At 43.8% G+C, this 16,170-nt stretch overlaps 1 protein-coding gene across 6 annotated transcripts in view; it reads right to left on the reverse strand.

Annotated features, from left to right (window-relative positions):
- The window catches only part of tsnare1 (T-SNARE Domain Containing 1), a 254,190-nt gene that overhangs the window by 99,473 nt on the left and 138,547 nt on the right, over positions 1 to 16,170 (reverse strand). For all 6 annotated transcript variants that reach the window (XM_084943203.1, XM_084943198.1, XM_084943197.1 and 3 more), the window contains exon 8: positions 10,754 to 10,903. In XM_084943203.1, the coding sequence (XP_084799329.1) occupies positions 10,754 to 10,903 (150 nt within the window). The remainder of the gene's footprint in view (positions 1 to 10,753; positions 10,904 to 16,170) is intronic.

The following is a 16,170-nucleotide window of genomic DNA, read 5'->3' on the forward strand; positions in this document are numbered from 1 at the left end:
GATATGATACAAACCACTGCAGTGTAGTACCTGTAATACCTACAGCATGTTCTAATCGCTCTAATAGGATATTATGGTCGACAGTATCGAACGCTGCACTGAGGTCTAGCAGGACAAGCACAGAGATGAGTCCACTGTCAGAGGCCATAAGAAGATCATTTGTAACCTTCACTAAAGCTGTTTCTGTGCTGTGATGAGCTCTGAAACCTGACTGAAACTCTTCAAATAAACCATTCCTCTGCAGATGATCTGTTAGCTGTTTGACAACTACTCTTTCAAGGATTTTTGATATGAAAGGAAGGTTGGAGATTGGCCTATAATTAGCTAAGACTGCTGGGTCTAGAGATGCTTTTTGAGTAAAGGTTTAACCACAGCCAGCTTGAAGGCCTGTGGTACATAGCCGACCATTAGAGATAGGTTGATCATATTTAAGATCGAAGAATTAATCAATGGCAGGACTTCTTTGAGCAGTTTTGTAGGAATGGGGTCTAAAAGACACGTTGATGGTTTGGAGGAAGTAATTATTGAAGTTAACTCAGAAAGATCAATTGGAGAAAAAGAGTCTAACTTAACATCAATGGTACTAAGAGTAGCTGTAGATAATATTACATCTGTGGGATGATTACTGGTAATTTTTTCTCTAATGATAAAAATTTTATTTGTGAAGAAGTTCATGAAGTCATTACTAGTTAACGTTAAAGGGATGGTTGGCTCAACAGAGCTCTGACTCTTTGTCAGCCTGGCTACAGTGCTGAAGAGAAACCTGGGGTTGTTCTTATTTTCTTCAATCAGTGATGAATAGTAAGATGTTCTGGCTTTGCGGAGGGCTTTCTTATAAAGCAGCAAACTATTTCTCCAGGCTAAATGATGATCCTCTAAATTTGTGACACGCCATTTCCTCTCCAGATTACGAGTCATCTGCTTTAGGGTACGTGTTTGAGAATTATACCACGGAGTCAGGTACTTCTGATTAGAGACCTTAGTTTTCACTGGAGCTACAGTATCCAGAGTCGTACGTAGTGAGGAGGTGAAATTATTAACAAGATAATCAACCTCTGTTGGGGTAGCGTTCAGATAGCTGCTCTGCTCTGTGTTGGTACAGGGCATTGAAGATGATAACAGTGGGTGGATTATATTCTTAAACTTAGTTACAGCGCTTTCAGAAAGACATCTACTTTGATAAAATCTACTCTCCACCGCTGTGTAATCAATTATTGTAAATGTAAATGATATCAGGAAATGATCAGACAGGAGAGGGTTTTCAGGAAACACTGCTAAATGTTCAGTTTCTATGCCATATGTTAAAACAAGATCTAGAGTGGGATTAAAGTGGTGGGTGGGTTCTTTTACATTTTGAGAGAAGCCAATTGAGTCTAATAACAGACTAAATGCCATGTTGAGGCTGTCATTTTTAGCATCTACATGGATGTTAAAATCACCCACAATAATTATTTTATTTGAGCTCAGAACTAAATTAGATATAAAGTCTGAGAAATCAGACAGAAACTCTGTGTAAGGCCCAGGTGGACGATAGATGATAACAAGTAAGACTGGTTTCTGAGTTTCACAGCTGGGGTGGACAATGTTAAGCATCAGGCTTTCAAATGAATTAAAAGTCTGTCTTGGTCTTTCATTAATTAATAGGCTGGTGTGAAAAATTGCTGCCACACCGCCCCCTCGGCCTGTGCTTCGAGGTTTCTGGTAGTTAGAATGACTCGGGGGTGTTGATTCATTTAAACTAACATAATCATCCTGCTGCAACCAGGTTTCTGTAAGGCAGAGTAAATCAATTTGTTGATCAATTATTAAGTCATGTACTAACAGAGACTTGGAGGAGAGAGACCTAATATTTAATAATCCACATTTCACTGTTTTACTCTTTGGTTCAGATGTGGATACTGTATTGTTCTTTCTTTTTGATTGTTTATGTTTAAGTTGTTTGTTGCTGGTTTTTAGTTTGTTTTTTGTCTTTTTGGAAGCTGACACAGTCTCTATGGAGATGGGTTTTTGGGGGGGTAGCAGGAGGAGAGAAGCTGCAGAGAGGCGTGTAAGACTGCAACTCTGCTTCCTGGTCCCAACTCTGGATAGTCATATTTTGGGGGGTTTAATAAATTTGTCCATATTTCTAGAAATGAGATCGTACGAAACATATTGTCTCATAACTACCACTCCCAGACACCAACAGAAAACCCTATCCTAATGACAACACACATGTGATCTTTCTCTTAGTATTTAAGTACGAACACAAAGCTGACAGCACAAGGCAAAGGTGAAAACCAACACAGAGACTTCAAAGCGATCATCACAGTGGTTCTACTTTAGAAATGAAGGCTGCAGCCTGACTGCTGACAGCCTGACTGTTCATCGCTGCCTTTTTTACCTGTTGATGATCAGACTGGGTCAGCATTGACTCAGCTTTACCATCTCACTCTTGTAAAAATCAAAAAAGTTAAAGTACTGTCCATATCCCTAGTGCAGACCATATCACTGTTTTACTCTTCTGACACATGACCTGAAACCAGCTGATGGTAGTGCAAGTTCAAGTGGAACCAATAAGGCAAGGCGACTAACAATTCCAGGGCATCAAACTGCTGGGAATCAAGAACTGGTTCTTGATTCCCATTCCTATTCGGGACCAGAAAGCAACATCATGAGTCTTAGTGTGGTTAAGTTAAGACAAACATTAAACTGTGGTTGCTAAATATCACCACCTATCAAATTTAGGATTAGGATTTAGGTTTGGTTGCTATCCATCTCTTTTTTTAGGCTCTCACCTGTTTGGAATATCTAAATAGAAAAGCTTTTAAGAAAAGAACAAAGAAAAAAATCCTGAATTCACAAGAGTTTATTTGAAATGTATAATCTAGTTTCTGAGAATCTGAATATTTAACTAAAATAATACCCAACCCTTGTCACAGCTGTATATGGATTACTTGAAAAATGTTCGCGCGCCCCCCCCCCCCCCCCGCACGCACACGCACTAACACATCCTCCAACCACACACACCCATATTTTGCTCCATTGCGGTTTATTTCACACCTCAAACATTTAGTAAACAATTAAGCAAATACAAGTAACCTGCAATAAATTACAGGTAGTAATAAAATAAACTACTAACTCTGTTACGCTACGTCCGCACCTACACAGGTATTTTTGAAAACGCAGCTGTTTCGTCCACGTAAACGGCGTTTCGAATCACCGAAAACGGAGATTTTTTAAAACCCTTTATTTGCGTTTACGTGTGGACGAGGAATACAGAGTTCGTCATGCAACGTCAAAGGTATGTGCCTTTTTATCACGTCACGCTGTGCGCCACGTTATTGTTTACATGAGATGAATTGCAGAATGGCAGATAGAGACAAAATACTGTTAATCTGACTATCCTCAGGTTTTACACACAGTTACTGTCCCTCCATTTACAAAGGCAGAGGCGTCACGGTGTGATTATTTTACTGTAGTTGGGTTTTTTTTCTGTGTAATAATATTCAACATTGCTATCAATACATTTTTCAAAAAATGCCTCTCTGTGCAAAAGAGGTTTAAAAACATAAACAACTGTGGGATACTGTTTTTCCGTGATTTGAATCGGGGGAACAAATCGTGGCAGGATCAGCCTGATGTTATTTGTATCCAGCTGTAACTTTACTGTATAAAGAGCAAACATCTCCAAAATGTCAGGAGTAGTTAGTCATTACAACAAGTGTTCGTGAACTAAAAGTCAAGAATGTGGGATACTGTTTGTCCGTGATTTGAAGAGCCCAGCACTGCTCCCGACACAGGGGAAACCAATCCTGCAGGGAGACCTACCTCGGCACTTGTGCAGGTGAAGCCAAAGGGAAGATTTGCTTCACCATATTTTCTAGTCTTTGGCTTAGAATGAAGTTGGTTTGGAAACATATTCAGCGATGCTTCATCTCCTTCTTTGGGTTTCTGTGGGCGCCCCGTGATAGCAGTGTCCAAGCGTTTTGCTTTTTTCCTTTTCATACCACGCCCCCCCGCCATGGCTCTGCGCCCCCCCTAGGGGGCGGGCCCCACACTTTGGGAAGGTCTGGATTAGGCATGGATTTGTCTCCCAAAACATCCGGTCGATGTTAAGTGGTTACAGTGGTCAATCATCCAAATAGTGAGGCTTTGTATGTATTAACACAGTACAGCAGTTGAACATACTACTAGGCTAGCGACTAGAATACAGTACACATACCAAGAATACCTGTTCAATCAAAATTAACTTCACTTTGATGTGCTGAAAAACTGCAGTGATTTCCCTGTCTCCTTTATTAGGCTTTGGGATGGTAACCTTTAATGTTAAAAGAATCTGCTTCCTCTACAGACAACGTGTCAGTGGGATTGAAGAGGTCCTCAAAGAATTCCTTGTAACGCTTGACTATATCCTCAGTTGAAATCAGCAGCATTCCTCCTGCACTATACATGTTCTACTTGGCCTGCAGGTACCCCTCAGCTGCCTCTCACAGTCTAGCGAGTGGCACTCAGCTGTTTCACGGGCAGCATTAGGGGAGGAGTCAGAGAGAAACTCAGAGTTTGTTGAAGAAAACCTGCCAGTGAGCAGGTTTAGTTCACAGTCTGTTACCGTGGTAACTGACTCAGTGTCACGGCGAGTGAGATGAGCCGTGTGGAAAATAAAGGAGGATCCAAACGCAGGCACTTGTACAGGTGTGAGGGTGGTTTATTAAACACAAAAGGAAATGGACAAACGGCGAACGGAGCAAAGACTAAACTAAACTGGGAACAAACTAACTACAGAACACGAACCTGGAGATGAATGAGAGCGGGCGGAAACAGATGATGGTTGACTGCAGGGAAACACACAGATGAAGCAGGGTGGAAACACAGACGTACCAGCAACTACAATGACCGAGGACACGACTTAAATACACAGGGAAACACAGGGGGATTACACACAGGTGGTGGACACAGCTGGGAATAATCAACAAGACGAGACAGAGGTAAAACTGAACACACTCACATGAGACGCAGACCTTCACAATAAAACAGGAAACGAGAACACTACACCAAGACGCAGACCGAAACAACAAAAAAACAAGGAGCACAAGAGTCCAAATACACAAGAAAACAGTCCAAAAACACAGGAAAACAGATCAAAAACAAAACCAAACCAAAGCTCAACAAGAGTTCAAGACAAGGTCGGGGGGCCGACCCGGGGGCCAACAACACAAAGACCAAGACAGTTCAGGAGGCCGACCGTGCACACTGCAACGGCGGCGACGGGCAAACAGTTCTGGGGGCCGACCGTGCACACTGCAACGGCGGCGGCGCAGGCAAAACCAATCAGGAGGCCGACCACTTGGAAGGCAGTGGCGGCCACTGAGCAGGTCCGGAGGTCGGCCGCGATGCCAACGGCGGCGACGGCATCATGGCCTTCGACTGACCCCGAAGGCCATGATGCCAACTTAGAGGCCTGGAAAACGGCCGGCAGAGGCGAGGCGGAACAGGCCGAGCTGGCTCTGACAGCGGTGTGGCAACCGCAGGACCAGACGAGGCAGGACCAGACGAAGGCGGAGCTGAAGCCGGGCCAGATGAAGGCATGGGCGAAGACACGGAGGCCGGACCAGGCGTGGGCGAAGACACGGAGGCCAGACCAGGCGTGGGCGATGACACGGAGGCCGGACCAGGCGTGGGCGCAGACACGGAGGCCGGACCAGGCGTGGGCGAAGACACGGAGGCCGGACCAGGCGTGGGCGGCGGGACGGCTGCGGAACCTGACGGCAGCGGGACGGCTGCGGAACCTGACGGCAGCGGGACGGCTGCAGGCGATGATGCTGCAGGCGATGATGCTGCAGGCGATGATGTTGCAGGAGGTGATGAGGATGCAGGCAACGGTGTAGAAGTCACAGGGGATGGTTCAGCAGGTGGTGGTTAAACAAACTTCCCCAGACCGTCAGCAGACGTGAGGATGTGCGTGCTGGGTTCTCCTGAACCCCCAGCAGACGAAACCTGAGGCTGGACGGGCGACTCGGGCCCTCCAGCTGACGACACTTGAGGCTGGACGGGCGACTCGGGCCCTCCAGCTGACGACACTTGAGGCTGGACGGGCGACTCGGGCCCTCCAGCAGACGACACTTGAGGCTGGACGGGCGACTCGGGCCCTCCAGCAGACGACACTTGAGGCTGGACGGGCGACTCGGGCCCTCCAGCAGACGACACTTGAGGCTGGACGGGCGACTCGGGCCCTCCAGCAGACGACACTTGAGGCTGGCTGGGTTCTCCCGAACCCCCAGCTAACATGGCTTGAGACTGGACGGGCTCCTCTGGCCCTCCAGTGGAAACAGACATTGAAGCAGCAGGTACGGAGACCTCTGCCAGTGTGGACACTGGCTGGGACTGAGCAGCACAGTGGCTAGACTCAGGCAGCAACAGTGGGATGCAGTCCTCAGAGGGCTGAAAGTGTTCCCCAATACACTCAGCAGAGGACGGAGGCGGACGGGTGAACTCACTTGAACTCTCAGGGGGTGCTGAGAGCTGAGACTGTTCTGGTGAGTTCTCCGGTGAGGCTTCTGGCGCTGGCGTCTTGACCTCTAGGGGTCCAGAGTTGGCTGGTGACTGACACCCAGCCTCTGGGGAGGCCCTAGGGGGAGCAACTGTCTCTGACATGGCCAGCTTAAGAGAACCAGCGGATATCGTGGTGAAGTGTGTTCCCTACTTTGAATGAGACAGTGAGGATGGTGGCTGAGTAAACGAGCGGACAGACAGCTGAACTGGTGGCGACAGTGCATTAGGCAGCGAAGCGGCTACAGACTGACCTACAGGTAGCGGAGACGATTGTAGTGGAGTCGTAATAAGTGGTGGAGTGGCTGACTGAACGGAGGGCAGCGCGGCTGCTGACTGAACGGAGGGCAGCGCGGCTGCTGACTGAACGGAGGGCAGCGCGGCTGCTGACTGAACGGAGGGCAGCGCGGCTGCTGACTGAACTGAGGGCAGCGCGGCTGCTGACTGAACGGAGGGCAGCGCGGCTGCTGACTGAACGGAGGGCAGCGCGGCTGCTGACTGAACTGAGGGCAGCGCGGCTGCTGACTGAACTGAGGGCAGCGTTACAGGCCTGGCATTTGACTGGGATGGAAGTGAGGATGGGACAATGGAGCGGACATGGTCATAAACATGGAACGAGGGTTCAGAACAGGCAGTCTTAGAAGCTATGGCCATGGGTGAGAGATCATTGTTATCCTCAGAAGAAACACAAAAAATTGCCACAGAAACAACAGTCACCGAAGCAACAGAGTCAACAAAAGTGTCCCTTTCACTCACCACAGCCGGCTGCTCTGACATTCTGAACGCCGGCTGTGGGGTGCCGCGCCAGCGGCGCGAACGTTGCTTCCTCCGTGGAGACGGCTCCGACGGGCCGGGTAACTCCTCATCCGGTGGTACGGACGGCACGTCCTCCGTTGAAGCGAGCGGGCGAGCGGGAGCGGCGGGGGGATGAAGGTGGAGTTCGTGGAGAATGAAGTTTTGTACCAGAGGGTGCAGTGAGTCCAATAGCCAGGGATAATCGGAAATAAGCTGTTGTAGCCTGGCTTCCAGAAGGTAGAGAAATGCTTCTCCCTCATGCTCTAGCCACAGGTTGATTAATTTTGAAGCAGAGTTCGTTATGAGGTCCCGAAGCTCCGTGGGTGGGGTGAATGCCGCTGGATCCATATCTGGCTGGTCCGTACTGTCACGGCGAGTGAGATGAGCCGTGTGGAAAATAAAGGAGGATCCAAACGCAGGCACTTGTACAGGTGTGATGGTGGTTTATTAAACACAAAAGGAAATGGACAAATGGCGAACGGAGCAAAGACTAAACTAAACTGGGAACAAACTAACTACAGAACACGAACCTGGAGATGAATGAGAGCGGGCGGAAACAGATGATGGTTGACTGCAGGGAAACACACAGATGAAGCAGGGTGGAAACACAGACGGACCAGCAACTACAATGACCGAGGACACGACTTAAATACACAGGGAAACACAGGGGGATTACACACAGGTGGTGGACACAGCTGGGAATAATCAACAAGACGAGACAGAGGTAAAACTGAACACACTCACATGAGACGCAGACCTTCACAATAAAACAGGAAACGAGAACACTACACCAAGACGCAGACCTGACACTGAGAGACAGACGGAATGACACACGGAGCCTGAACTAAACCAAACGTGAGATACAACCAAGAACAAATCCTTAAACATGAATAAAGAGAAACATAGAATTCTAATAATAACAATCATTATAATAATACTCATAGTGCCCAAAACCACAACAAACATTCAAAAATAAACTAATCAATCAACACTCAAAATACTGGGTCGAAACTGACCCAGAACCGTGACACTCAGAGTGGAAGTTCACTTGCTTTCTTGAACAGAAAACCAGATTTGTGAGGTGCTTCCTGGATTAGGGCCATTGTCTGTTGCTATCATTTTCAATCTCTTTGTTAATTTTCTAGTCTTTTTTAACGATAGTCTTAGCCTGATTGCTTTAACCTGGGTTCCACCAAGAAGGCGCCTAAAACCACAGTGGGCACCACCCTGTATAACCTGCTTATCGACATAGTTTGAGATGCCAAACATAGCAGTGGCATTTAGCAGCTAACAAGGATGATATTTGCCCTAATTTTGAAGAGCATGTTCTGAGTCCCTATACCTTTTTGAAAATGCGCTGAACACTCAACCTGAGGCTTTTACCATGACGTGAGTTCAACATAGCCAGTGTGTCATTCTGTTATCTAGTTTCACTTAACCTAATACTGGCAATCAGGATAAGCACCCAAATGAAAGGGCATCTTCCCAATTATTGATAAGGGTGTTGGCAACAGAGTGGCTGACTTTTTTTTAGCTGAGAAGCATTATGATTCCATACACATTTTACCTAGGTAAGGTAACAAACAAGGCTATAAGCACCTTAGTAATTGGGCAGCATTCAATATCCTGCAGCAGCATGGGGGTACTGTGACAAAATACTAATAAGCTTTTGGAGGTGGGAGACGAAGACGAAGCCTGTTTGAGTTTCTAGTTACTAACTTGGCATGTGTTGGCCTCCTGGGAGGCAGTATTTGAAGAAAACAAATGCCTAATTTGTTTTTCTTCATCGTTTTTTTGGAGAGTGTTTTCTTCAGCTGTGGTATTTCAGGTATGTGACTGTTTTAAAAGTAAATGGCCAGCATATTTTATTTTTACTGCATATAACTTCTGCACACGGAAATGAGTTGTCATTGCGGTGCAAGTAGTTTAGTAATCCTAGGAGTATAAGTAAAGAGGCTTACTATTAGTTTCATACGTTCCTGGACAATGACACTTTTTACCTCTGATTTAAAATCCACTCTGGTAGTGTGCAAACAGCTAAGATATGATTGATGTGATTGCAGACTTTCAGCTTTAATTCAGTGGGTTTAACAAAGCTTTTCAATTACAGTCATTTGAATACACTGTACCCCATTTTCAGAGGCTCAAACTGTATGTATAAACAATTTTATATACATGGATTATTTTTAATAGCAGCGTGAAAATTATTTGAAGATGAAAAAACATGGAATACTTAAATTCTGTGTTTCCTCCCTTCAGTTGCTGCGTATTTGTGGTTCTCTCTGCCTTCAGTTTTTTCTTCAATTGAGAAGGTAAAATTAATGTTTTGGAATTGGATCAAGTTTTGTTCAGATACCTGTTTCCATTTCATCACGGACGTGGGTAGTCTGGCATTTGCTGGATAATCTTGACCACGGAAAGTGAAAGGACTATTACTGGACACTTCAGTGACTCATTATTGCTTCTATTATATTGGCAATTACTTTCATTTTTTAAATAAGGCCGAGGCACTTCCTAAAACAAGGGGAGCTCATACAACACAGGAGAATGGATTTGTAAGGGACTATTTGCAGTGAGGGCATATGTGAGAATAAATCCAAATACACAGCAGTGTGTGCTGGTTGTAATGAAAGAGCATCAGTGAATCAGTGCAACAGACTGTCTCACTGATGCTCACTTTTGAACAACAGTAAAGTTCACTAGCACAGATTAATCAGATAATATCTATCAGGAAATGATACACACACTGCACACAATGCTCATTAGTAAGACTAATTTATTTTTGGTTTGGATTATTTATTTGTACAATGTATGTACACAATACCGAGAAATATGACCACATTATTTTCTTTTGACTCGAGCCAAAGCATTAGTAAGCTTATATTACACCAGTTAATTTAAAACACTCTAAATGAGCTCTGCTTTAAGAACAAATAACCTCTCCTACTACATATATTGGTTTCCTGTATTTTTCTCCACTGCTGTAAAATATATTAGAAACCTGGGGAGCTGATGTCAGTGCAGATCTGCTGAGCTGGGTTCTTTTTTTTTCTTTCATAAGCTCAACAAAATGCAGAGTTTCGGTGCAACAAACAGCTCTTTACAATCAGGCAGCCTGCAAAAAGTTGCTGAAAGATGCAATAGCCGATGGCTATAGTAGTGTCCATATGTGTACACAGGACCACATCTGTGGTGATTACAAGCACAACCTATACTGACTGTGGAAACTGCGCACACCATTTTTCTTTTCTTTTTTGATGGCGTGTGGTGCAGTCATAGTTAAGTAAGGCTTCTAATCTCCAGCAGCTTCTGTGGAGCTGTTCATTGACCATCAGTTGATTGGAATTGTTCTAGTAGGTGTTTGAGTAGGAGAACTATACGAGCTCTGTGTCTGATGAATTCAGCTGAGCTGATGATATGTCACTGTTCTTACCTCAATCTGAAGCAAGGCCTCCTCTCTCTGACGGAGCACCTCCACGTCCTCCTCACTGATCTCAGACAGGAAAGCCTGACCTCCTCCCTCTGAGCCTGCTCCAAACAGTGGGCCCTCCTCTATCTGCTCACTGGATGGAGTCTGAGGACTCTGTGAGAGCAAAGACATTTTCTTTTATTAGATTTAAAAGGTATAGCAGTAACAGCAAAAATTCAGACAGTGAGCAGTTACTTTGTCTGTTGCCTGGGAATACAAGTGCTCGGGTTGTTGATTAAGTGGCAGCAACTTATTATCACAGCAACTACCAGTTACTGCTGTCTTTTATCTCTCATCTTAAAATTCATGGACAATCCAACTCTGAGCTTGATGGGTTTTTTTAGTGATATGTGTCAGAATAAAATATAACAACAGCAGTGAAAATATATTTTTGACTAAGCATTTTACACATTTCAAATGTGTAATTAGCACCATTAACAAATTTTTTGCATTTCTATTATTATAATGTAATTTCAATTTATCCTGCCTTGGCTTCATTCACTTTTCGCTAAATGATCTTATTGCTTCAAAATTATTATTTCATTTGATATTTTGTAAGCAAAAATTAATTATATTTAGCTAAACATTATTACCCTCTATCGGCCCTAACCACTTTCAGCAGAAAGCTGCTCTTCTTGAACCTGGTTCGGCTGGAGGTTTCTTCCTGTTAAAAGGGAGATTTTCTTCCCACTGTCAGCAAGTGCTTGCTCATAGAGGGAAAGGAGATTGCTATGGTTTTCTCTCTATTATTGCAGTACAATATAACAATATAAAACACATTAAAGTGATTGTTATTGTGATTTAGAGCTATATAAATATAAATGCACTGACAAATAAAATTGATTAATTAATGTTACGTTTATGTACCTATTTATTATATAACCTACTTTAAGCTAACCATTAAATCAATTTCTTTTAGCAAATCTCCAGCTGTACATTTGGCTTCCTAGTTTTCCTGTTCTTAAATCAGCAGCTACAAGTGAATCAGTGCAGATTTTTTCTGTATTTTGCTCTTTGTGTACATCACAGAAACTGTATAAGCAGTGTTTTGCATCAAAGGTTTATGCAATTCAATTCAATTTTATTTTATTTATATAACGCCAAATCACAACATCAGTCGCTTCAGGGCGCTTTATATTGTAAGGCAGACCCTACACTAATACAGGGAGTGCAGAATTATTAGGCAAATGAGTATTTTGTCCACATCATCCTCTCCATGCATGTTGTCTTACTCCAAGCTGTATAGGCTCGAAAGCCTACTACCAATTAAGCATATTAGGTGATGTGCAACTCTGTAATGAGAAGGGGTGTGGTCTAATGACATCAACACCCTATATCAGGTGTGCATAATTATTAGGCAACGTCCTTTCCTTTGGCAAAATGGGTCAAAAGAAGGAATTGACAGGCTCAGAAAAGTCAAAAATAGTGAGATATCTTGCAGAGGGATGCAGCAGTCTCAAAATTGCAAAGCTTCTGAAGCGTGATCATCAAGCGTTTCATTCAAAATAGTCAACAGGGTCGCAAGAAGCGTGTGGAAAAACCAAGGCGCAAAATAACTGCCCATGAACTGAGAAAAGTCAAGCGTGCAGCTGCCAAGATGCCACTTGCCACCAGTTTGGCCATATTTCAGAGCTGCAACATCACTGGAGTGCCCAAAAGCACAAGGTGTGCAATACTCAGAGACATGGCCAAGGTAAGAAAGGCTAAAAGACGACCACCACTGAACAAGACACACAAGCTGAAATGTCAAGACTGGGCCAAGAAATATCTCAAGACTGGTTTTTCTAAGGTTTTATGGACTGATGAAATGAGAGTGAGTCTTGATGGGCCAGATGGATGGGCCCGTGGCTGGATTGGTAAAGGGCAGAGAGCTCCAGTCCGACTCAGACGCCAGCAAGGTGGAGGTGGAGTACTGGTTTGGGCTGGTATCATCAAAGATGAGCTTGTGGGGCCTTTTCGGGTTGAGGATGGAGTCAAGCTCAACTCCCAGTCCTACTGCCAGTTTCTGGAAGACACCTTCTTCAAGCAGTGGTACAGGAAGAAGTCTGCATCCTTCAAGAAAAACATGATTTTCATGCAGGACAATGCTCCATCATACGCGTCCAAGTACTCCACAGCGTGGCTGGCAAGAAAGGGTATAAAAGAAGAAAAACTAATGACATGGCCTCCTTGTTCACCTGATCTGAACCCCATTGAGAACCTGTGGTCCATCATCAAATGTGAGATTTACAAGGAGGGAAAACAGTACACCTCTCTGAACAGTGTCTGGGAGGCTGTGGTTGCTGCTGCACGCAATGTTGATGGTGAACAGATCAAAACACTGACAGAATCCATGGATGGCAGGCTTTTGAGTGTCCTTGCAAAGAAAGGTGGCTATGTTGGTCGCTGATTTGTTTTTGTTTTGTTTTTGAATGTCAGAAATGTATATTTGTGAATGTGGAGATGTTATATTGGTTTCACTGGTAAAAATAAATAATTGAAATGGGTATATATTTGTTTTTTGTTAAGTTGCCTAATAATTCTGCACAGTAATAGTCACCTGCACACACAGATATCCCCCTAAAATAGCTAAAACTAAAAACAAACTAAAAACTACTTCCAAAAACATTCAGCTTTGATATTAATGAGTTTTTTGGGTTCATTGAGAACATGGTTGTTGTTCAATAATAAAATTATTCCTCAAAAATACAACTTGCCTAATAATTCTGCACTCCCTGTACATACAGAGAAAATCCCAACAATCATATGACCCCCTATGAGCAAGCACTTTGGCAACAGTGGGAAGGAAAAACTCCCTTTTAACAGGAAGAAACCTCAGGCAGTACCAGGCTCAGGGAGGGGTGGAGCCATCTGCTGCGACTGGTTGGGGTGAGAGAAGGGAGACAGGATAAAGACATGCTGTGGAAGAGAGACAGAGATTAATAACAATGCAGAGAGGTCTATTGACTAAGGACTTTAATACTAATACAAATACTACAAATACAAATACTATGACATATATATGTATATGAATCACAAAAGTCTCCAATCTTCTTCTATAACTTCTGTTATAGTTGATAGTTGTCAGACTTGATCAGAGTAACAGTTGTAGCCATTTTAATGTTTTTTTCAGATTGACCTTCTGGTTAAAAACATGAATTTGTTTTGGAACAAATTTGTTAACATTTCTGTTACGAGCATGTGGTGTAGCCATTATCAGTATATACTGTGTGTTAGTGGAGATCGTGAATATTGAGGCTACATGTGGTACATGCACAATTTTGTTTCATGTGCAAGCAAAAGCATAAGGGAAGAGGAGAGACACGGAGAGAGGTCTGCTTACTCTTTTGCATTGCTAATGTGTTTCACCTTTGTGTGGTTGAGTGCACAGCTAATTCATGGTAGAGGGACCAGTGTGGGTCAGAGCACAGGAACTAACTCAGGCTTAGTCACAGCACTCTGTCTACTGGCCATGTTGTGACTCACCATTCCTTAGCACACTCTGGGTGTTCACTCCTCTACATACATACATACATAACACCCCAGAATATATTAGTACATTACATGGAGACAATCATTCTGACACATTATTGCACAAGTTCACACACTGCTAGAAACCTTCACACAGCTCCCTGCTGTTGATTCCGGTCATCTATGATGATGTTCATTTGAAGATGTGTGTGGGAAACAGTCAATAACATCTGCATTGGTTTGAAAAGTGATTTTCTGCATGTATATGGATGACGTTCCAAACATCAGGGTACCTCTCATCACTTCCTGTCTACTAACGTCTTCTACTTCATGTACAGCAGAGAAGTCAGAATATTGTTGTTGTGGTTACATAAAATGATATTTGACCAGTTGGTTCTTCCATAATATATGCACTGATTAGAGAGCTTCCTGCTATGCATTGAATGTAGTTTAAGTTGTGTAATGTATTATACAGTTTGCCGCCTCCATAGCCCTTTATCTCTAAAGCTTGCAGAATAATAGACCTTAGTTATAGGCCTTCAGGGAGGCATAAAACATTAATACACATGAGTCATCTCTCTGTTTGGGCAAAAAAATAAGATGGCTTTTTAGAGGGTGTGTGTAGTAACAATGGTTCTTAGCAGAATACTGTTCAACCAGTTCAAACTGCAAGTCATTCTCCTTTCAGCTTAACAGAACAGCATGTTTGAGACCTTCAAACACCCTGGTGGATATTGAGTGAGAAAGAGAGCTGCTTCCTCTTAGCTATATGTGATACACCTACATGTCATTGTAGTTTCTCCCCAATTACCCAAACAATTTGCAGCAGTAGAAACATATTCACAACAAAAGATTTTTTTTAACTTACTTTACAAGATAATGTTCACACTAATATTACAAAATTGTACAAGTTTGTAAAATTTGAAGCTTGTACTTTTATAAAATGGAATTACAAGAAGCTAAATGCTAATGCTAGGCTATATCAGAAATGAATGTCCCAAGAACTAAGCTCCCAAAACGTTGATTCTGTTCATCTAGATCAGTGGTTCTTAACCTGGGTTCGATCGAACCCTAGGGGTTCGGTGAGTCGGTCTCAGGGGTTCGGCAGAGCCTCCACCGCGGAGGTCGCAGAGGTCCAGCCACACCCGAATTATCGTGTAAATTTGTGATGACACGCCCCCTTCTGGCCATCACTGGCTGCAGATGATCATGCTACACTGCTTGGCCAATCAGGGCTGCGGGGAATGTAGCGCGCGCAGTAGTCAACATGTGAATGTCATGGTAGTACTTCGTGTGATTTTTTTAAAAAAAAAACATTTTAATCCATACTAACTATGTCGGGCAAAAGAAGAAAGTGGTCGGACGAATATGTACAATATGGATTCACATGTATCGCGGAACGTGATGGGAGAGAGCGTCCTATCTGCATGATTTGCAACGCCAAGTTGAGCAACTCTAGTCTCGCACCGGCAAAACTAAAGGAACACTTCTTGAAGCTGCATGGAGACGGGGAATACAAGAACACAACACTTGCTGAATTCAAGGTGAAGAGAGCCAGATTCGATGAAAGGCCCACTCTGCCTGCTCTTGGATTTGTACCCGTTAACAAACCGATCCTCACAGCATCGTACGAAGTTGCTTACCTGATCGCAAAGCAGGGCAAGCCACACACCATTGGTGAAACACTCTTGAAACCAGCTGCGTTAAAGATGGCAAATCTGATACTCGGAACAGCGGCCGAAGGTAAATTATCACAAATTGCTCTTTCAAATGACACCGTCAGCGACAGAATAGAAGACATGAGTAAAGACATCTTGGCTCAAGTAGTCGCCGATCTGATTTCAAGCCCGGCAAAATTCAGCCTTCAGCTCGATGAGAGCACAGACGTTGCTAATCTAAGCCAGTTTACTGTTTTTGTGCGCTATGTGAAA

Source organism: Perissodus microlepis, chromosome 11, assembly GCF_051167445.1.
Source record: "Perissodus microlepis isolate ML-2025 ecotype Zambia chromosome 11, ASM5116744v1, whole genome shotgun sequence".
NCBI classification, from domain to species: domain Eukaryota; kingdom Metazoa; phylum Chordata; class Actinopteri; order Cichliformes; family Cichlidae; genus Perissodus; species Perissodus microlepis.